This window comes from Melanerpes formicivorus, unplaced genomic scaffold (genome assembly GCF_026170545.1).
Source record: "Melanerpes formicivorus ecotype bairdi unplaced genomic scaffold, bMelFor1.0.p_v2 SCAF_1, whole genome shotgun sequence".
Taxonomy (NCBI): Eukaryota; Metazoa; Chordata; class Aves; order Piciformes; family Picidae; genus Melanerpes; species Melanerpes formicivorus.
Genome location: NW_027142353.1, coordinates 21,603,548 through 21,626,184, shown reverse-complemented (window position 1 = coordinate 21,626,184; position 22,637 = coordinate 21,603,548). Strand labels below are relative to the sequence as shown.

Sequence of the window (22,637 nt, the reverse complement as noted above, 5' to 3'; positions counted from 1 at the left end):
GATCTATAGATTTGTTCTAGTTGTTGTTGTTCTAACAACATTAAACCCTTTACTACCTGGAAAAGGGGGAAAAAAATCAGTGAGAATATCTGAGGACTATGATTTCAAAAATCTTCAGCAAAATGACAAGTTTGTCTTCTTTTTATAGATGGCTTTTGCACTAGATACAAAAGATGTTCTCCAGATGTCAGAAAGACAGGATATCCAATAATCTCTAGGTATGTACATAAGTGTATATACATAACAGCAAAGCTAGGAATAAAAAGGATAGAAAAGGGAAATAAATACTGTTTGCTTCAGGATTCTCCATCTTCTCTCTTTTTAGAAGAATAGTAATAATGGCTTTATCACCAAATTCAGAATTTCATGCAAATGAAGCCTTAAAACCTTTGAAGAAAGTCTTCAAATTAAAGTACATGCTATCCACCAGACATCTAGTCATAGATTTTGTTCAATTTATTTCTAAAGGTTGATACTATAAACTAATTTTCACATGCCAAAACATCTGTATTTATTTTACTGAGAGTGTTGGAATGTTAAAAATAATCCATTTACATTTATATCATACAAATGTTACAAGAAAAAGTTGTCATCCCAGACAAAACTTGAAGAGCTCTTTTTTTTTTTTTCTGACTATATGTTCTATGTTTTTTTCTTCTGGTTTTGTTTTTTATTTTTACCTACTCAATAAGATTCCAATGTAAGAAAGTTTTGGTGCAGAAGTACACTATACAGAAACACAGAGATCTGTCTTACCTTCTGGCTCCCTGATCTTACGTCCTGCTGCAGATTTTCGTAGCACACTCCGTCCTGAGTTGAACAAGCTAGTTAATTCATCCAGGGGACTGGTCAGTGACCTTGAGTTTGTAGGGCTGTATGGAAATGAAGACGATGAATTTGAGTTCAGTTTCCTGTGATCTGCTCTTGCCGCCTTTGGGGAGTAGGGCAGTTTAGAAAATGGGGAAGATGAGCATCCAAGCTGAGCAGGATTTGGTCTCTGAGGTGCTTTTGACAGATCTGAGTTTGTACCTGTTTTCCCTGTATTAATCAGAAAACTAGCACAAGTCTCTGGAGGAAACGCAAAATGTGTGGAACCTCGGTAGGAAATAGGAGGTGGTACAGGAGGAGGGGGTGGTGGGAGAGAAGGAGGTGGTGTGGAAGGAGGAGTCACTTTGCTGGAAACATTGAACACAACCAAGCCTGGAGACACTGGTCTTTCATTCTCCCCTTTCTGGCTTTTGGAGTACTGTGGTGATAATGGACTTGTACCTTCTGACTGCACAGGGTATTTTAGATTGGTCTCCAAGACAGGAAGCTTTTTGACTTCTAGTGGTGTTAGAGGTGATTCATCAGATGCAGGTGAACATGTGACAGGGGTTGGAGGAAATACAAGAAGTGGTGGCCTGTGGGGCAGCAAGTTAGGGAAAGGAGCTGGAATGTCACATGAGTCTTTATACATCAAAGATGATTGGCTGTTTCCATCCAACATTCCATCTTCAACGAGAACATTTTTTTTGCTTTCAAATAATAGAGGAGGTGATCCAGTCACTACTGGAATTATTCCATTACCATTGATTCCTTCTTCTGGTAGAAAATACTTCATTTCTTCATATACAGATTCTCCTTGTTCTGGACTTTCTGCTTGAGCAGAACTGCTCTTCATTGCATTCCCTACCATTTCAATATAGACAGGTTCATTTTCTTCTTCCTCTTGTGACATATAGAGACTCAACACACCATGTTGTCGCCCATCAGCAGAAGCTGCTCTCTCTACTGTCACTGTGTCATAGCCACCTGGTTTAACTACTGTGCTTGCCTGTTTTACATCCCCAGGCTTTTGGCCAGGTATTTCTTCATAAGATCCACTAAGTTTGGTGTTGGGACTTCGTTTTGGTTTTCTGGGAGGTATTTTCTTCATTGTACTATAGTCATCACTGTGTGGCCTTGGACGGGTTAGTACTAGGAAAGTGGAAAAGGTCTGTGTTATTAACAGATCAAAATAGTTTTTTTTTTCCTGACACAGATCTAGTACATTAAGACTTGAAAAGCTGTTTAGTTTTACAATGAGCAGCAGTGATAAACACAAGGACTTCCACCAAACCCATATTTCAAGGAATAAAATACTGAACTATCCAGCTTGTGAACCACAAGCCTTTGGTACCTGGGCATATAATCTGCTTTGGTAATCTCTACTGTAACTAAAAAATGAGAAGTAATGCTTGAGGAGATCTTTTGAATCCCAATTTTCACTGCAAAATCTGTAACGTGGAAAAATGTGCTCGTTATTCCTTTTGCCTTAAGGAAGATGAACATGCTTTTAACTAGGAGTTTCAGCATGGTGCTGCTTTGACACACATTAGTGCCAGTAACTGACGCTTCTTCTACTTAATATCTATCAAATTCAAATTATAGGCAGTTATTATGCCTATTTCTTCTTCTTTTGTACTGTGGGCATAGAAATAATTTATAAAGTTAGGGAATCTGAAAGCCTGAGGGCAGTTTCCCAACTGAGTCTATAGTTAACTGAACTTGATGTCTTTTCATAGCCTCAAGGCATGTCCAGAGAGGAAAGACCAGATACCTAGGTGATTGGTCTTTTATGATCAAAAGTAGATGGTGTAAATCAGAATTGCTTTTGGACAAAGACTTGGGAAATGGACATAACTCTTAGAAAATGAGTATATGGCAGTGAAACCAGCCCTATTGTTTCACCAAAATGAGAAGAACTTCAAAGTTGTTCTGTGAGTGCATGCAAGCATTAGTGTTAAGACTACACATAGATATGTAATCATTCTTCCAAAAAGCTCTGCTAAATCTTTTTCATTAAAACAATCCTCTCTTGCAGAGCTAGGCACAAAAAGTTGAAACCAATACAGAACTCCTTAAACTATACTATTTAAAAAGCATATTGGACATAGTTAATCTCTCCTTACACAGAGCTGGAACGATGAGCAAGAAAGGCTAAGGAAAATGGACTTGGGTCTAATTAGCTGGATGTAAGAACAGTAACTATTTTGCAAGAGGTTGCTGCAAAGGTTTTTCATTCATTGTATGCAGGATTAAAGAACTGTTATATGTAGCTTTAAAACCAACCTGAAGGATCATTCCTGATAAGCCTAGAGGATCCTTTACACAAAGCAGGACAAGTCAGGCTTATCAAAAGAAAACAGAATACATTCTTTCCCTTCATCCTTTACTCATTCATTTCAGGGGTGAAGGAGAATAGAACAACTGAATTCAAAACCATTCTATATGTACTATAATGCATTGAGACACTTTGGGAGTTTCAGTGAACTGTCTTTCTAAATAAAAAATTCACTGTAAGCAAGTTATTGCACTAACATAAACCACTGGATGCATACATTATTAATGTGAACATGAAGAAATAGCAGGAGAAAGTTCAGTGCTTAACTTGGTGAAATTCAAGGTTCAAAAAAAGCCATTTTAGTGATGCAAGATATTCTAATGTACAGTTTAAAAGGTGAAATAAAATGGTCAGTAGGATAGAATAGCTCAAGTTGACAGATCATTTGTCTCTGCAGAGAGTTCTGAAAAAGGTTTTGGTTGTTGACAAACCAGGCAATTAGAACAGATGAACATGATTTACTGATTTGGAAACTAATGACAAATTGATTAATTTTATTTACTACTACTGAAATATTTCAGGGAAGCAGGACTTTTCATAGGTGCTTGACTGAGTTTAAAAGGATCAAAGTGAATAGAATAAATCAATAACCTAGAGAAACATTTGTGGCTGTTTTTCCCTTTATGCCTAACCTTCATTAGCGGTTTCCTTAGAAGCTGCCGACAAACAAGCACTGACAGCCTCGTACGATGCACTCAGTCGTGTGTTGGGGTCCCTCTTTGGTTTGGGAGGAGGCTGTTTCCTTGGAGATGGCAGGCTATTGCTCTCATCCATGCTGAACACAGAGTGCAAGGAGGGGGATCTGATGGATGACCCAGCCACAGAATGTACTAAGCCGTCCACTGCCATGGGGACAGGGACGGAGCTGGAATGAAAGTGCTTAGGCGTTCGACAGCCAGCAAAGCTGTCCTCAGAGACCTTCCCACCCTTGTGTTCAGCTCTGAAAACACAGAAAGAGGCCCAGATGCATTATTCAAGCAATAACAATGAACCTGTTCATGCAAACATAACAACAGCTTTTCGGTAAACAATCTCACAACTCCCCTGCTGTGTCTAGGGGATGTGTGTAGTAATCAGACAAACAAATCCAGATCAAGCTGCTAGCTTTCTTCCATTTCCTGTTTGATGATAAATCAGGACACTGGCCCTTTACACACAAATGCAGCCTTCCTTGAGTAGTTTCGTAGTGTTGATCAGACATTCACTGAATGAATTGTTCACACTTTGATTGTTACACACAATCAAATGCTGGGTTTTCAATCTGAATGATAATTTCTGGGAAATCCATTTTAATAGAAAGTTACTGAGGCAGCAAATTCTGAGCCTTTATCATTAGTTTCTAAAAAGACAACGATAAATTCTATTTAGATAATGCAAATCTTTAAAATATTAGATGACCTTTTTAACCAGCTACATTGGCTGCTTGAAAAATTTCACTCAGATATCTGTATATCTTCCTGTTAAAATCTTAATTATTAGTTATAATTGTAACAATATTAATTATGACATTGTTATTTCCATTGCCATTTCAGAGTTTTACTTACTCCAATTTTCTGTGTGTGTGCCCTTTTTTTTTCTATTTCAATATATATTGTGAAATGTCTATCAGCTGGTCCCAAGGAAAAAAAAAAAAACAAACTAACAAAAATTATTCTAACATTTTATTCCTCCAAAAATTGAAAACCTTTAGAGTGGCAATGTAGTAGATAGAAGATGTCTATGCCATCATTTTAGAAACAAATCCCTGAGAATTTGCTTTTTTTTTAAATTGTATTTCAGCATGGCAAATCACCAGCAGAGCTGGAATTCATGCACAGGATATAGCCAGCTGCCCATGCAGTAAATGAAATAGCTAAAGATGAAAGCATGGTGCTCAGTGGATAATTTGTTTTCACTGTAATGTTTAATTACAGTCTTTCCTACAAAGGCATTTCCTCCAATATGTAATCACTAGGATATTTGAAGCTAATTAAGCAGATGCACTGCTGTTTTCGCTTTAATAAAAGTCACTGACAAAAGCAATGAAAGCAAACAGAGTTGTTCTGGCTGAAAATTAAGTTTCTGTGTAAAAAATAAACATCTATATGTCCAGTAGAGTAAAGACACATTCCTACTATAGATACAAATCTATTAACTGCTAATGCTACCTTTGCCCATTCAACTGTCTGAGAGAAGAGATCAGGGACTCAGTTCCTAGAAAAAGGCTCTTCAGCATTTGATGGATTTGTAAAATAGGTACTCCTACAAACTCTGGTGGGAGTCAAAAACCATTTGCCTGTTTTTAAATATGAGAAAAGAATCCTCACAATCAGGATTTCTTGGTCTGGACTTCATTGCATTTTAACATCTTCCTAGCTGTTTTTCATTACCGTAGCAACTTCCCAGTGCTGGAATTTTAAGTTAGAGGGACTCTTCCGTTGTTTCTGTGGTTTGATGAAAGTTCATCTCTAATGTGTTTATTGTAAAATAAAAAACGTTTCTGCAAAAAACAAATGCCTCAGAGACCTGAATAAGTTCCTATAAAGCTCACTGTCCCCTGAACAGGATATTAGGGGTGTCCTTAAATTTCTAGACTTAATTACCTGCTACAAGGGGTTAAAAAAAGGGTCTAACATTGATTGGACTGTGTGCATATTTGGGAATCTTCTTGCAATTCCTCAGTCATTTCTATTACTTTCTAAGCAGAGAAGGAAATCAGTAAAATAGAAGAAATGCATTAACCATCACAGCAGATTTTTTTTCTAATCTTACCTTTGGTGGCCATCTTCTGGTCTGTTTCTAGCCTCTACCTTTTCTCTGTGGTAAGAAGCATTCATCTCATTGCGGAGACGGTCATTTTCCCGGGCAATGTCAGAAGCATTTTGAATGACCAAGGCATCATATGTTTTCAATCCCATGTCCTCAGCACTCTGCAAGAAGTTGTTGATTGAGGTGACCTCTTGCTGTTTGATGTTCATCTTCTGTAGTAAGCGCTGGCGAGCTAGAAATCCTCTTATGACTATCATAAAGGAAGGAGAAAATATGGACCAATGAAAGCCAGTTAAGATACTGGTGAATAAATTAATGTTACTGTGTGTTCTGCTGAGTAAATCAAGTTCAATCAATGTCTTACACACACACAAAGAAAGAAATATGATGACATATGAGTGACATACTATATTGGAACTCCTTGTATTTTCTACTGCCATTGTTTAAAATGAAGTATTGATAGTAAATTAATTAATTAATTAGAGATATCACAACTTAAAATGTCTACATTCACTATTGCAACCGAAAACGTCAATACATGCTACAGACTATGAAAGCATACATTTATATTGCAAAGGTCCAAAGGTAATTTGTTTCATAATAAAATCCTGAATAAAATATTTTTGCTTCGAATGCAGTAGGAATTAAGTGGTCACTTGCTTTTGGTTACCTTGTAAAAGTGCTTTAAATATTTCAGAGTACCTAAAAAAAACTCCGCCAAAACCCCAAGATTTTTCATTGGGACTTGAAGATCTTTTTCTTTTCCTTACTAATTTCCTCTCAGCAAACACAATTATATTAATTTAATGCAAAATTCTTACATGCATCTGTCACATCATGTCTGCATTTTTCAGTTTGAAATTTTCACCTGCATTGCATCAGCTTCATGTATCTATCAGGCTTATTTTTCACACTCTTTGTAAGACTTATGTTGGGAGAAGATTTTGGTTTGTCTCCTATAACAGATTTCTGCACTACTTTCCCTAAGTATGTACTTTCATGACAACAAATTCTACCCAACCTAAATACTACTTATTCCCCTGAATTTTCAAAGTATCCAAATGATCAGAAACAAAAGGCATAGAGAGATCCGTGGCCACAATGAAGCAGCATCAATTTAACCACTCCACATACAACAGGTGGTATTAGTGTTCTATAGGCAATTGCTTTGGCTTAGAGGAAGGAAATATGCTAACTAAAGGTGCTTTATTTGTGTGTTGGTTTTTTTTTGAGTTCCACAAAATCCTGAATCTTTCCAGATCTAGAATCACTGCTGCATACCTCACAGGGAAGAACCTGTTTTAGAATTATATAGCCATTGCCTGAAATATTGTTGATTTTCAGTACATCAACTTGCATATATAAAAAATAGGTCAAACTTCATGAATGCTTATTATGGTTACTCTCACTCTGCTCAAATAAAAGTTTTTCATAAATGAAGTCTGCAGGCAATACCCTGTTTAAGATGTTTGTTTAAGTTTGGAGGAAAATACTGAAAATGTTAATATTAAATTGTAAAAGCCTTCTTAACAATGTAATTAAATTTCTTAGGAACACTGGAGAACAACCTTAAATGACAGAGTCAAGCTGTATTCATATAAAGGGAAATATTAAAAGATAAATATATTTAGTCCTCTCTGAATGCAAAAAGTTATTCAACAAAATAAACAGCTAAGACAGCAATATAAGGTATTTTCTATCACCTTCTATGTTCTTGTTTGGATAGCAAAAGTAAGATTTTTATTTTAGAGATGGTCAGTGCCCAGCTGACAAAATATAAGCATACTAACACTGCTCCTCTCCAAATTTTACTGGTTTTGGAAACTGTATCTGAATCAGTAATACTGATGTTGCAAAGGTAATGAATACAAACATAGAACATTACCAGAGTTCAGTGCTCACAACGCTTAGTCAAAAATTGTTCCTTTGCTTCTAGTATTTTCTTTAAACTTATCTGCTGCAGAGCAAATAGGATATTTGACAAATGCTTACGCATAAAATCCCAGATGAATTTGGAAAAAAAGCCTTTATTTTAAAGTAACATTTTTACAAGTGTATGTGTGTACCTGCATACTTTTATCTTGGCAACAGAAATGCTTGTTTAGACCACTTAAGGCTAGTTAAGAAAAGGAAATACAGAGGTCAGTCCTCTCATAGGACTGTTAATAGGCATGAACAATGCAAAGTAGCCTGCCAGGATGACAATTATATCCACTAGCATTTAGAGACTTGTGGCCGGTTGATGTTGCCCCCTTAAGAAAGGGGATATGGTGGACGGAAGTTGGTAAACGGAAGGAATAGTCTAAACTAATTTCATTGGAAGAGTGGGAGGAAGCACCTTCTGAACTGGGAGTGCAGGAAAGATATCCTGGGCACTCCGGCATTTTATCTTCAGTCTTGCTTCCGCCTCTTCTTCGTGCTGCAGCTCTCTGTGCTGGGCTTTCTGCCAAGGCTCCGGCCTTCAAACTGACAAACTTGATAAGGCCTGTATTAACTCCCTTCCAATTAACACGAACTGCTTCTAACTTTTTTTTCCCTCTCTTTTCTTTCTCTTTCTATCCCATTCTGGGGAAAAGGGGGGGAGAGAGGGGAGAGCGGAGGTGGGGAACCCCCCTCTCTGCTGAGGGGGCTTACTCTCATTTCTGTGTTGCTCTGTTGTATATCTTTGTATATATTGTAGATATTGTAAATTTGTAAATATTCCCCTGCATTCCCTACATTGCTTTGTAAATATAGCTCCACTGCTTTGCTAATTCAGCTTGTGAGTTTTTTTTCCTTTCCCTTCAATTTTTTTTTCCCTTTTTCCTTACAAGGGGGAAGGGAGGAGGCTTCTTGGCCTTACCCTTCCAAACCCACCACAAGACTGTACAGCTACTCTGAACTATGGATTTTCATCAAAGTTGAGATGCTTTGAAGAAACATTCAACAAATTTTGGTCAGGAAGGGTTGGCAAACGGACACCCCTCCTTTTTTTGCACACATTTTCATGAAATGAGTACCTCAGGTCTTCATTAGAAGATGGACATTTCACCACATTTCCTTCTCTGCGAGAACATTTCAAATATTTTGTTTTCAGTACAACACAGAACAAAAAAAGAAAAGTCATGGTCTCAAAAAATGCTGTGAAATGAAATTGTCATCTCATAGACTTTTACTGCTTGGTTTCTTCTACCACTGCATGGATACTAAGATTTTCTTCTGAGCTTCTGAACTCATTTATGTTGACCTAAAATAATTCTCAAGCAAATTAAAATAGTTGAGGTTAGAACCCATAATGAAAAAAAAAAATATCTATTTCTTTACAGTTCATCTAAGGATAAGGATCAGAATAATCAATATTCAAATAGACTGTGGATCTGTCTTACATGAGAAATGTATTTACTATTGTGTATACAATGTATTAAAGTTAACTCCTAGTCTTCATGAACTCTGCTGGAAGTAATTGTGATAGACTTTCCTACAGACAAAACCGAATTTCTCAGGAATTGGGTGAGCTCAAAAGTTCCCAGATCTGTGGAAAAAAAAGTATGACCAAATATCTAAACTCACAGATCTATTTTTAAATAAAAAGTGTTTCTACACATCCTTTGGAATAAGTTTGGCCCATTTCTTTCACTGTGTAAATTAACTTAGGTGGTTTGTTTTGTTTTATTTCTCCCCATATTTATGTGAATGCAGAAGAGGCTGCTAGAAAAACTGAGGTAAAAACAATTGATAATAATTTGGGGCAAGATCTGTTTTTCCCTTTGAGTTAAGTCCTTATGTGTGTATATTATATTACATTTCAACCCTGATAGGGAAATTACGAACTAATTTGGCTACTAGTCAATATGCTATCATGAGAAATTTAGCTTCTACAGTTCTCTGGATGCAAAGGGTGAGGGGAGAAAAATGTGGGTATGTAGCAAATCTGGTACATTACTCATTAAGCATCACCATGCTAGTGCAAAAGTCTATTGATACAAATGTTAGGATTATAAAAGAACAACACACAGGTACCCTACCCTATTCCCAACCTGCCAGAAATCTTTAGCATGCTAATTCTGCAAGCTTACAATCGTACCTGTTCATAAAGGGCAGCTTATTTCATAAAATAATACCATGAAATTGATGTCTAGCTATCCCTAACTCATGCAAGTTTCTCAATTCTCTCACGTTTCCTAGACCATAAACACCACGTAGATGAGCCATAGCTTTGAAAAAAAGTAATATTTGAACACACAGTTTTTCAAGAGAAAAAAAACCAGATTTTTGCAAGGATTCCATAAGACCTACTATCCTCATTCTTCAGGCAGCAAGGTTTGGCTGTTCTCTTGACTCAGCAAAACACAGACATATCTGAGGGTATTTTACATTTTGGTGTAGGGTTATGTTAAAGCACTCTGTTTGGAAGTCAGAATCTGAAAGGTAAATACTACCTTTCTTTGGTAAGTCACCATAAGCAGCATGACACAACAGGGGGACTGGTATAAAAAAAACAGGCCCAAGCTATACGTCCAGCTGTGGGCTGCGTTAACTGTCACTGTCCACATTAATTCCTAAACTGCCATTATTTTGACTTCACTTCCTTCAAGTTTTCTCTTAGTTTCATCTTTTTCACTATACGCTCACAGTGAAGAACAGACAGCTAAAATGAAAAGGGTTTATACATTGTCTGCAATATTGTGTACCTGTTTAAAAAGAAAACAGTGATATGTCTTTGTGTTTTTAATTTCCTTTAAAAAGATGATAAAGGGAATTGTCACAGACTTCAGCCAATTAGATAAATAATGCATTATGTGAAGGAAACAAAGCAATATTCACATTTTCAGCCATTATTTGAGATTTTCATAGGAAACAGAACAGAAGCAACAGGAAATCAAGAGGCAGAGGATAATATCTTCTTTTAAAAATGTGCCAAAAAATGTCAGTGTGACCTTAGTAAAAATGGAGGCATAAAAGTGGAACAGATATGCCTAAGCATAAAAACCTAGGAGTCAAATATGAAAGCTGTAAGAAAAGAGGAAAAATAAACCCAATTAAACTTGCTAACTTATTAGCTTTCTGCTCATTGTGAATATACTTGAACACAATGTGGTTTTGTATCACTGTTACACTACATGATTTACAACAAGAAGTTAAAGGTGATACTTATGTCTTGAAAAATCAGTGAACATACTTTGAAAAGGAAATATCGAAGATCCTGTAAGTTTTAATTACAATCAACAGCTTGCCATAAAAGCATGTTTGACAGATAGAAAGCACAAGCAACACCAACGTTAATATAATCTCAATAAAGCTGTCTAGATAGTTAGTTAGAAATATGTCTCAATTGGAAATGTATAAAATACAGAAACTATTCAAGGAACAGAAATTATTTTCTTATGCAATAATCTGCTCAGTTTACAAAGTGACAGCTCAGGAATACTTGTTCTGTAATTGTTACCTTTTTGGCAGGTTATAATTTTCTTCTGAAGCTGAAGGCACAAATCGTTGAGATGGTCAGCTTGCCAGTACTTAAGAAACACTTTTCGGACTCCTATCTAGAATACAAACAGCATGGAAACTTTCACCACCAAGAGAAAAGGTGAACATAATAAAAAATGGCCAAAACAATGACAGGTACATCACAACAGTACATACACAATCCAGCTAATAGCTGAGATGAGATCTACAATTTAAGAACAGTACAATGCCACTACTTGTGCTGAGAGGTAATATCACTTGGCTGAACAAAAGATGTATTAGAAAATGACTCGCAAGCTGTCAGGTACACAGGCCCCTTTCAGTTCCAAAACATTCAGAACAAATAGGACAATCTTCAGGTTTAATATGGGTTAGAAAAAAAAGCATTCTGAATCATGCTTATGTGGTATAGAGTGGAAGAGAAAACAAGGTTTAGCTTTCATAAAACAGGTGGATGAGGGCAAAGAGGAGAGTGACAAGCCATAAACCCATGTGGAGCAGAAAATGATAACAAATAGCTGCCATCTGTGGAACAGGTGAAATTTAGCTCAAGTTGGAGGATGGGGGAGACTCACTGTCACTAGTGGGAATAATTCCCAATCAGTAAAATTATGAATCCTAGTTCCCAGACATGTCTCCTGAAGCTTTGCTGCAGTTCTCCTTTTAGAATCAAGGGTAAGAAGTCAGAGGCAGAGGGGATTTGTTTGTGAAAAATAATCTCCTAAGTATTGACTGCGTGTATAAACTTGTTCTGGTGCCAACTAGTTATTTGGTTTCATTCATCTAGTTCATGAAGATCTTAACAGCAATCATTAAATGTCTTCCTCCTTTACAGGAAAAATGTAGCTTGTTAGACCAAAAGAAAACCTATTCCTTTTGATACCTTCTGAACATGCTGGAACAATCCTTAGAAATTCTTTTCTGTATAATCTTCAAACGCATTCCTTTCTAACAGCCTTAAAAAAAATCAGCCATCAGCCCAAACCACACACAACCTAGTTACTCTGAAAAGAGTAACTAACTAAAAGAAAAAAAAAAAAAAAAAAAGGCTTTTCCTATCATTTTATTCTCAGGAATTCTGTAGAAGAAACTTTTCTTCTTTGAAATTGTATCAGTATCATGTGCTATCCAGTGTAGATTATAGCTTCTGCCTAGACATTAATTTTGTATGGCTAAGAGTCATACTGATTAATTATTACAAATCTGGCTGAAACTGAAGAAATTCATTCCAGCTCTTGTTTGTCTGCAGCTCATAATCTTGTTCTCTTCTTGTACCAACGTACTCTACCCTTGTATATTCTGTTGTATGTATCTGTATATATCTATATATACATACACTGTTGTATATATCTCCCAGATCCCAGTATATATCTGGGAGACAAGTATCAGCAGGGACATTTGCCCATCTTTTCAGGTGTTTTAAATCCAAACATGGGTGTCAGATGTACACCATTTAGTGATGAACAGTAATAAAAGCCAGGACATACATACCACGTCTAAACTCCATTAAGAAAATTCAGAAATGACTGGGGCACACTTTTGTCCATTTGCTTCCCTTGGCTCTCTTCTAAAGAGAAATTAAATGCCTTTAAAAGCCTCCGATTCTGAAGGTTGAATTGACAGACAATGATGGTGCAACTGCTAGTCTTTTAGTTAAAATCAGATGCACTCAAATGGCAAAATAAGAATGCTTGTAAAAATTCTTTTCTGTTAGTATCTCTTTTCCCAATAAAATAGGCCTTTTAGCATTATTGCAAAGTGTGTGAAGGCAGGTGATAAAACCCATGTTTTTCTTGTCTTTCAATTGTAGAAGCTCATAAATAAGGAATAGGCTCTTGTTGCATGATGGAAAATGCCTGGAACAGATAGTTAAGAAAATTGTGCAGCTACAGAAATATTAGCACAAGAGTAGCTCTTGTATTCAGACTACCTATTTTGGAATAATCTTCCTGCTTAGAAATTGGAGTTATTATTCCAGAACAATATTACCTTCTCTTAGATCCTGCTTACACAATGGTAGCTACCCTGGTCTTTATATTTACTTAATAGATTACCTTGAGTAATGTCTTCTAATTTTTAACTTGATACTCATCTGAGGCAATCTTACTGAGATCTCATTGAGATCTCTACTTTTAGGGATGCACTCTCATCCTCATTTTCATAACTGGTGACTTCCAACGTAATTTTCACTTTTACTTACAGCTACCAAAATCCTATGTTTGCCTGGTTATCTTAGTATTCTGACTTCCTTCTTCACCAATCATCTGTTCTGGAAACTGTTTCCCAGAGCTTGTCAAATTTCCTTAGGAGTCTTCCCTTTTTTCCTCACTTTGTTTCCTCCTTATTTCATAAAAATGTTCTAAGAAAAAACATGTCACCTACTTTCCTCTTGAATTTAAATGTGCTTCTCTTTCAGACATCTAATCCTGTATCATGAACAAGCAAAATGTTCATGTTTACACAGCAAATTACATATTTTTGGTCCTCTCTTCCCAACAAGTATTCCATTTTAATACTTTCATCCAGTACACGAGACCTCCACCTTGACTCCTCCCACCCCACCTACTCTGTCACTAAACCTTGCAAATTCTGTAATAACTCCTCAGGAAACAAGTACTTATTCCATCCATCTTGCCATAACACAGACTGAACTTTCCTTATTACTTTCTTTTCCTATGAAACCCCCATCTTCTTGCTCATATCACCTTAACTCCTGAATTCTTCTATAGGAAAAACTGAATTATTATTCATATGATTAACTGCAATTAAATTATCATGTTGTTATTATAATTACCATTTATATCTGAGCAGCTCAGACAACCAAAGATTAGACACAAATGCTTAATAAACTTATATTCCCCTACTGTGATTATAGTTTCATTTTATACTCCTTTCCCACAAATGCCCTGCATCACATTGGGGTCCTTTTTCTCCCCATTCTGTCTTGGGCCTATGACAGACAAATCATTCACCTTTTCCTCATTTCTGCCTCTTTCCCTCCATTCCTCAAAATCCCTGTTTCTACCCTTACTCCCTCCCTGAGATTCTCTAAAACACTGCTTTCTACTAGGGCAATATTTTGATGTTTTGACAGCAAAAAAGGGGATGAAAAGTTACATTCTGAAACCTTAAACTTGCCCTGCTTCCCCTTTCCCCCCTAATTGCTAGCAATACCCATGGCAAAATTAACCACCTTATTCTTCATTAGTCTGATATAGTCACATTTAGGCAATATTTCACATGTGTAACTTTACTAAACATGGATTTGCCATTTATTTGGCAGTGTGCAGACACAAAATCACAGTCAAGACAATTCTTAGCTACTAATTATGGTCACTTTAGTCCCCAGTGTCTGGCACTGTAGAGTTACAAAGCTAGACAGGGGACATGCAAAGCATTTAATGTTCTTTTCTCCCATCCTACACCCTAGGAACAATATAGATTGAGTTATTGTGGCATCACTTATGCTATGAACTTCATTAGTAGAAGCCTGCTACAATTTTTAAGTGGATGAAGATATACCAAATGTCAATGCAAATTCATGTCTACATTTGGATAAAAGTATTTATAGATTTGACATCACATGTCAGGTCTGTTGAGAGCAGAACATGTATAGAAGAAATTGCTGTAACACATTTGATTATCTTAGTATAGATGAAGACCCGTGTTGTTCAGTCTTTGAACTAAATGCAATACTCTAAAGCTGACTGAGAACAAGTCTTGCTGCCCTCTGCACAGTTCTGGTGTTCAGTTAAAGCAGTGATGCTGAAAAATGTTGGGATTTCAAATGCCAGATATCAAAACAGGTTTTGAGGCTGCCACCTATCTTCATTCTGGTCTTTCCTCTAATTACAAAACACCTCCTGCTTGCCTAGAGGCAAAAAAGGTTAAAATGTTCTTCCACTAAAGCACTCACATTTCAATACTTTCTGGACTACAAAGTGCTCCCATCTGAGTCTCACATTTTAATGTCATTCAGACTTCTGTAAAAGTAAACCATCTGTGAATTACAGTCATAGTTATTTTAATTAGAAAAGCATTAGGGTTTTAAATGTTATTTTTCAAAATGACACATTTTTAAAAGATTAAGTAAAATTGTCATTGATGACTACCAAAGCTTCAATTACTGCTAGAAGTCTCTCTCTCTTTTTTTTTTTTCCCTGAGTGGAAGAAGAAAGGATGGCAGGAGGCTGTTCTTTCTCTCTTTTTTTTTTTTTTTCTTTTAATTTTTTTTTTATTTGATTTTACAGAAAAGGTGTAGGATGTAGAAGTACAGACATTCAAAACTATGGAATAGATGCTGAGATGGTGTGTAGGTGGCATGGAGGCAGTATTAGCTCATACTTAATAGGTGTCAAGGGAATCTGTAAAGCTGTTCTTTAGTTTAAAAATGGCAATTTGTGGGAGTGCTGTGTGTTTCTGGCAGTACTTTCAAAATAGCTACCTACAAAAGACAGAGAACTATAATCTAATGATATTTTACACAATGACATACATTTTCACAGTGCATTAATGAAATGTAGAAAAAAATCTTAAAGCTATTGTAAAATGTGTCATTTTGCAGTGTACATGTCTGCAAAAATATAATAATGACAAACACATTTACAGGTACTGATCTTTTACAAGGACTGATAAAGGTTTACACTCTCTCTGCTTTATTTGTTAGTTTTCCTTCACATATGTTAAGTCTTCCTTTGTCTCTGGTGAACTAGTGACCCTGCACTGTAGTACATACTGAGGGAACCTACAGTCAGCATAGATTATAGATGGCCTTAATATAAAGCATGTGAGCAGTCAAGTATTCATGCAAGTGACTTTAAACATTTCTGTAAGCACTTATTTGGAGTTGGACTTTAGGGAGAAAAGCTGTCATTCAGTTCTGTGGGAAAGGGCAGATAAATGGTTGTTCCTTTTCCAATACCATACAAACTTCACAGCTCTTTGCAATTGTGAGCCAACAAAAAAGACTGCCTTACAAGAAAGGAAGGGACCAGGAAATACAAGGTACATATAAGAAATACTCAGTGGAGAAAACTCTAGCCTAGTTTTATCTCATGAGATCTCTATATTGACTGGGCTTATCATTTAGTCTTTCAAAATTCTAGAAATAGAAAAGAAACAATATGAAAATATCTCTGTATGAACTGAGAAATACAGGCAACAGGTACAGGAATATAAGAGCAAACAAAGTGGAGACTGGAAAAGTAAATCCAAACAAACAAGGGATAAACACTGGGATCAAATATGAAGCAAAGTAACTAGAAAAGAAAAAATGAGAATAAAACAAGAGAAAAGTGTTAAGAGAGATACAGGGGATACAGAAGGAGGGGGAAAAGAGAGAAAGATGAAATCCATAATTAAGAGCTCTGAATGCAAAAGGTATCAGATACTTCTGCTCATTTCTCCGATTTAATCATAAGCCACTTACATCCTATTCTCTTCTACTGAATCATACATGTACTTTCCCCCAAAATGAGCCTGATATATTAATGTTCTATGTTAATATATTGAAATAGAATAAAACAAACAAACAAACAAAAAAAGCTTAAAGACAGCTGTTTCAAACCCCATAAATTAAACACTTGTAGATGAGTAATGAAATATGGCTGTCTCTGTGACTGGCAAGAACTGTGGATCAAACTAGATTTTCCTTCGGCAGTTCTAGAAGTGCTAGAAGAATTTAAAATCTCCAAATAGACTCCTGGGATTTCTCTTTATTGAGGGCTTATTCTCTGCTTTAACATTCTTTGTGAGTGGAAGCTTAATAACAAACTCCAAACTGGCAAGAATAATTTTTCCAGAAATTCTGAAGGCTCCTGAAGCAACTTTAGCAGTGTCTGTAGCTGTAAAAATGTGAGCTGGCACTAACACAATATCCATCTCACGCAACTACTGATGATGATTTGGAGCTTCATAGAAACATTCTGACTGACTTTCCTGTCAGTCTTATTTCATACCTTTATACTTATTTCATACCTGATGAGTCTTCGGATTATATGATTCAAACTTATGACTCATCATAATCTTTCCAAAATGAGTGATCTCCTGTCTTCAGAATGCAAGGCTACTGAAAAGAAGGAATCATTGTGGATTAAAAGAATCAGGGTAAAGACAGGAAAGGTAAACTGAGACAATTCTTTTATTAGACATTTTAAAGGATTTTTACCTTCTAACCAGACAAGGATTTCTAAGCAGAGTGAAAGGTTCACTTTCAGTGAAGTCTGGCCCTTGCAGTGCTTGTATTTAACAGCTGCACCATATAGCAAAAGCAAGTTAAATTGACGGTTTATTTTACTTCTGGTATAATAAAAGTTGTTTGCATTTCAGCAAGCTCCATCTGAAGTAACTCAGAAGGGTTAATTGCAGACCACTGACCTTAGCTAAACAAAATGTAAAGCTCCAAGTTTTGATGAGAAGCTCAGTAAGCTGTGAGCTAACTCTCCTTTATTGAATTTATATTTGCAAGCTTAACAGTGTGAGGAATGATAATCCAAACAAATGAAAGTTTCCTTATGTCAGCTAAAAAAAGCCAAGGACTGTTTGTGCCCTGTACTTCTCCCAAAGCATGATCAAGTTTGCAAGCTAGTCATGCTATTGGGATCATAGGCTTTGCTTAGCTAATACATCACTGCATGACAACAAATGAACACAGCAATGAAAACGTGGGGTTCCTAATGTAAGGGCTCAGATGTTCTGAAGGGCAGGAGATTCTTCTGCTTTACATGGAGCAGCCAGTGTTCCCACCCATCTTAACACTATTAACTCTAAAGTTGCTACATATCATCTTGCTCCTTCTAATATTAATAGCAAAACTCTGACTTCTTCAGGGGTTAAACAAGTCTATTATTTTCACTCTCTCTGGAGTGGGAGTGGTTTGTTTTGATTTAGAAGTCTGAGTTTCTCAGGTGTGCTTAAAAGTTACAGCAAGTAGCTAAGCTTGTCACGATCAAGTATATATTTAAGCTGTGCACAGTCAGGATACAGAAACGGTCTCTCATTAGTAGTTCTGCACTTTTACAATTTCAGTAGTTAAGCTAAGAGCATGACTGAAATGGCATGGTTTGCCATCTTCAACAAAGCAGCTATTTTATTTTCCTAGTTTACTTAGATCAGCTTACCCAAGTAATAGCAACATTTCATAAACCTATTAACACTTCCCTAGTGAATACTTTCTTCTAACACAGAAGCTGCTGAATCAAGCACCAGCCATTGCCTAGATGATAGTGTTTGCTCTTATGCTCTACCAAACAGTAGAAAATAAGCCAAAAATGGATTCTGGCATTGGATGTTCTGCACTTGTCCTCCATTTTAAGCAGACTGCAGTATTTACAAGAGTAAAAAGAACTTGTTCAGAGAGTAGGCTCTGTTGTCTGTTGTTTTCTTAAGTTAATAAAACACTCTACGAACACACACACACACGCACACACACATGTGAAAGATAATAAATAAATACAGTGAAACCATTTTCTGTACCCATTTTTGGGATCTCACTACAGAACACAGTTTTACATTTGTGCCCCCAAGTTAATATCATTTTTCACAAAATGGGATGGTGAGGTACATCAGAAGGAAGTTAAATAAAGTATCAGCCATTTTAACGCAGCTATAAAGTACAGATCTTTCTTCCACCACCACCCCCCCTCTGCTGGGGAGTTTATTGGCAACCTCATTCTCTGATGATAACATAAGCAGGAGGTTGATTTCAGATATGTATTTCTTGCTCCTACACTTCATCATCTTTGATGAAGATATTTTAGCTATTATTTTGGTCAATTTATCTACCCAAATCTGTAATAGCTCTTCAGGGAAGTGCAGGTAACAATGTTGAGGAAGACATTTTTTGACTTATTCATGAACCTCTGCATCAAATAGATTTTTCTTTGCAGCAATGACTCATTTAAAGTAGTTACTGCTGGGAACTGAATAAACTGGTTATATGTGTAACCCCCTACTTCTTGGGTATTTTTTTGTGATGCACTACAGATGACTCCTTTCCTCTGACTTTGCTAGCTGACATCATCCTGGGTTCCTAAATCCATTTTTCCTTCTTTTTCTCCCCCCTCCTTCTCCATTTTATTTTGTTTCTTTTTCCTTCCTTTTATTTTTTCTTCTGTCATCTGCTGAAAAAGCAAAGAGGAGGGCACTCATGACAACTGCAGATTGTATAAGCTTCCTCATTTAGATTGTTATTTAAAGTTCAACTTTCATGATTAGTCAAATGAATCAAAAGATAATTGAAAGAAGAATATCATGTGACACAGACATTAGTCACTACTGATAATAGCTGGGTATATGTATGGTCTTATATCACCTATACAAAATGTGTTGGTGTCAAGCTTGTATTCACTGGGAATTTGTCTGTAAGAAATTGTCTGCACTTAGAGTAAATTTTCTCCTAGGTCTTTCGTCTGTGGTTATCATCTTTCTATCTGTTTGTCATAGCTTTTTCTGACTTGAAAGAGGGTGCAAAGAGAAACTCACTCATTTTTTCAGACCTTGTTCCTTTCAGCGTCATCTGTTGCCATGTACCTCTTGGTCACTGAGGGAAAACAGTGTAACTCTCGCTCCCAAACTCTCCTATTCCATTTAACTAGCCAGCATCTCTTAAGAGTTTTGTTCCTTTCTAGTCTGAAGGATGATTCCTTAATTACTGCTATAGTTTTGCACACCTGATTTATCATGATATTAATGAGATTCTGGAGTCAAAACATGTAAAACACGTTTGAGATCATAAGTTTCAGTTCCGTGAATTATGGAAGGATTCTGTTTGGCAATTTCATTTTTACATTTTTATATTCCAAGGTTTCAGGGTTGTTTTCAAAAAGCCAGTCATTACAGAATTGTTTGTATTGAGTTGAAAGCTTTGACTGATAGCCAGTTGTGGTTTTTTTGTGCTGTAATGCTGTTACAGGCTCCATATGCATTTTGCTTTTCATAACTAGAACACAATATGCAATTACTTTCACACAGCTTTTGCCCAATGTCAAGCTTGTTCTGCTACTTAAGTTCTGAAGTGGTGTACTCAGCTCCAGGTATTGTGAGCAAAGGCATAACTTCTACATACTCATGACTATTTTTTATAGCAAAGCTTGTGGCAAGGATGCAGCATAGCCCCAAAGTTGACTTAAACCTTAGTAGGGAAAATAAGCCCATTTTAATATTGTTATCTTTTTCAGGGTCCATCCTTTTGCTCTTTGCTACTGAAGGAGTGGGCTGTATGTTCCCACTATTTATTTGAGTGATTAAAAGGGACCTTAAACAGTATTTCAACCAAAGGAAAATGATCTTATGTGTTCAAGTGTAGGCGATCACATATGTGTTCTCCAAACCTACTGGGGGTCTACCTTTTTTCTGTTGTAACTAAGGAATCTAGGCCACCAAAAAACACCCATAGCACAAAATCCAGCATAGTCCTTGTCCTTCATGGACTGCTGCAGAGATTATTTCTGGGCACCTTAATGCTTAGAGGTCACACACAGAATCATAGAATGGTTTGGGTTGGAAGCAGCCTCCAAAAGCCATCTAGTCCAACCCCCCTACAGTGAGCAGGGACGTCCTCCACTAGATAAGGTTGATTTAGAAGACCTGTGTTAACCCTGTCTTTTAAACTAATATGCCCAAAGAATCCTATAGCAATGCCCTACCTACTCTGCAGTCCCTAAACTTCATACTTGTCCCTTAAACTGGTATGCATGCTCTCTCACAGAATAGGCTGGAAAAAAGACCTGAATCTGAAGCTCCTGGGAGAATGCTCTATACGTTAAGTCACAGAAAACTTCCTTTCTGTATAATAGTGTATACAGTGTGCAAGGAAACAACATTTTCTATTGAAATTGCATACGCTGAAGAAATCAAGCCTGCTCAGTCACAAAGCTACTCAAAGGAGATCACTGAGTACTTTGGACAAGTTGAGACATCTACCTTGCAATCCTCATGCTGGTGAGGATTAACTAGGATATAAATAATGTAAGCAGATGGGATTGGAAGTTGAGAACTTCTTGTAAGTGTTTGGCTTTAATTTTTAAAAAAAATTTCCTTGAGGTGCAGCAACCCTAGCTGCTTTTGCTTATCTCTGGATCAGCATGCTGGTGCTTACAAAGGCATTGACTAGATGAGAAGTCTTAAGGAGTTATTTTGGGTCTCCCCTACTATAACAGTATAGCATTTATTACATGATTTTACATAAATAAAAGGTACAGGGATTTTTTCTAATTCAGAAGCCATTAAACCACTAAATTGTATACCTTTAAAAGCAGATACCATTAAAAACCTTGATTCAAATTTACAGTGCACAATCTTGTCCTTCCCACAAGAAGCCACTGAATTTTTGACACAATGAATCACAGTTACTCATGTGCTAGAAAACTCAGAAAATCAGTTTGATTCTATCCCACAGCATATATTAAATGTCAAAAGAATGTACTGCTGCAAAGGATCTGCTGGCTTGCCACAATGGAAATGACTCAGCTATCTTGTTTAAAGAATGATATTTTAATTGCTTTGTAGATCACAAACCTGCCAGCCTTGTAATTTACACTGCTGAAGAACAAGACAACACCTCTCCTTGGCAGACAGCTTCTTCTCTCCTGCTGCTGTACCAGCCAAATCTTTATACCTAGAAAAATCAGCAGAAGTAGAGTTACTTGAATGTTAGCCCCGTTGACACCTTTGCAGAAACTGTCACCTTCCCTCTGACTCTCAAATCTTTGATATCCAAAGTGCAAGCATAGGATTCTGCTAAGGATGAAGAAAAGATGAAGAATCACTTTAAATCTTGTATATTATTACACACGACCTCAGTTAATAACAGTGTGGGGACAAGTGATGTCTGAAACCCAGATTTGCTTCATGTCAGTTCTTTAGATGCCCCACTGAAAATCAATGTAGAAATAATACAAAACCTCAACAACTGATATCATTAGTACTGAATTGGGTCACTGAAAGGAGGAAAATATTTTTTCAATATGTGTCGTATGACATACCTATTAAGGAGTAATTCATAAGAAAGTGACTGATAGAAATATTTTCCATCAGTCTGAAATAATTTTTTTATTCTTTTTGAACAAAATGTCTTCTAGCAAACAGACTTTAAGGAACTTCATCAGTTCACACTATTGGAAAGAAGAGCGAGAAGAGACTTGATTACAGCATTGTGTGCCTTCAAAGACAGAAAAAATCTAGATATTAAAAGGCTTTTTGTAAGTTCTGAAGTTTGTATGTTAACTAAATTTTCTGACATTCTATTTATTTGGTCCGACAACACTTGAATTTGCCCATAGCTATGGTGCAACACAAAAAT

At 36.5% G+C, this 22,637-nt stretch overlaps 1 protein-coding gene across 1 annotated transcript in view; it reads right to left on the bottom strand.

The window, feature by feature from the left end:
- MYO16 (myosin XVI) overlaps nucleotides 1-22,637 on the bottom strand; it is a 392,532-nt gene that overhangs the window by 62,929 nt on the left and 306,966 nt on the right. The window contains exons 28-32 of the mRNA XM_068170049.1: nucleotides 21,854-21,953; nucleotides 11,319-11,415; nucleotides 5,897-6,143; nucleotides 3,778-4,085; nucleotides 757-1,959 (exon numbers count right to left, since the gene is read on the bottom strand). Of these exons, the coding sequence (XP_068026150.1) occupies nucleotides 757-1,959; nucleotides 3,778-4,085; nucleotides 5,897-6,143; nucleotides 11,319-11,415; nucleotides 21,854-21,953 (1,955 nt within the window). The remainder of the gene's footprint in view (nucleotides 1-756; nucleotides 1,960-3,777; nucleotides 4,086-5,896; nucleotides 6,144-11,318; nucleotides 11,416-21,853; nucleotides 21,954-22,637) is intronic.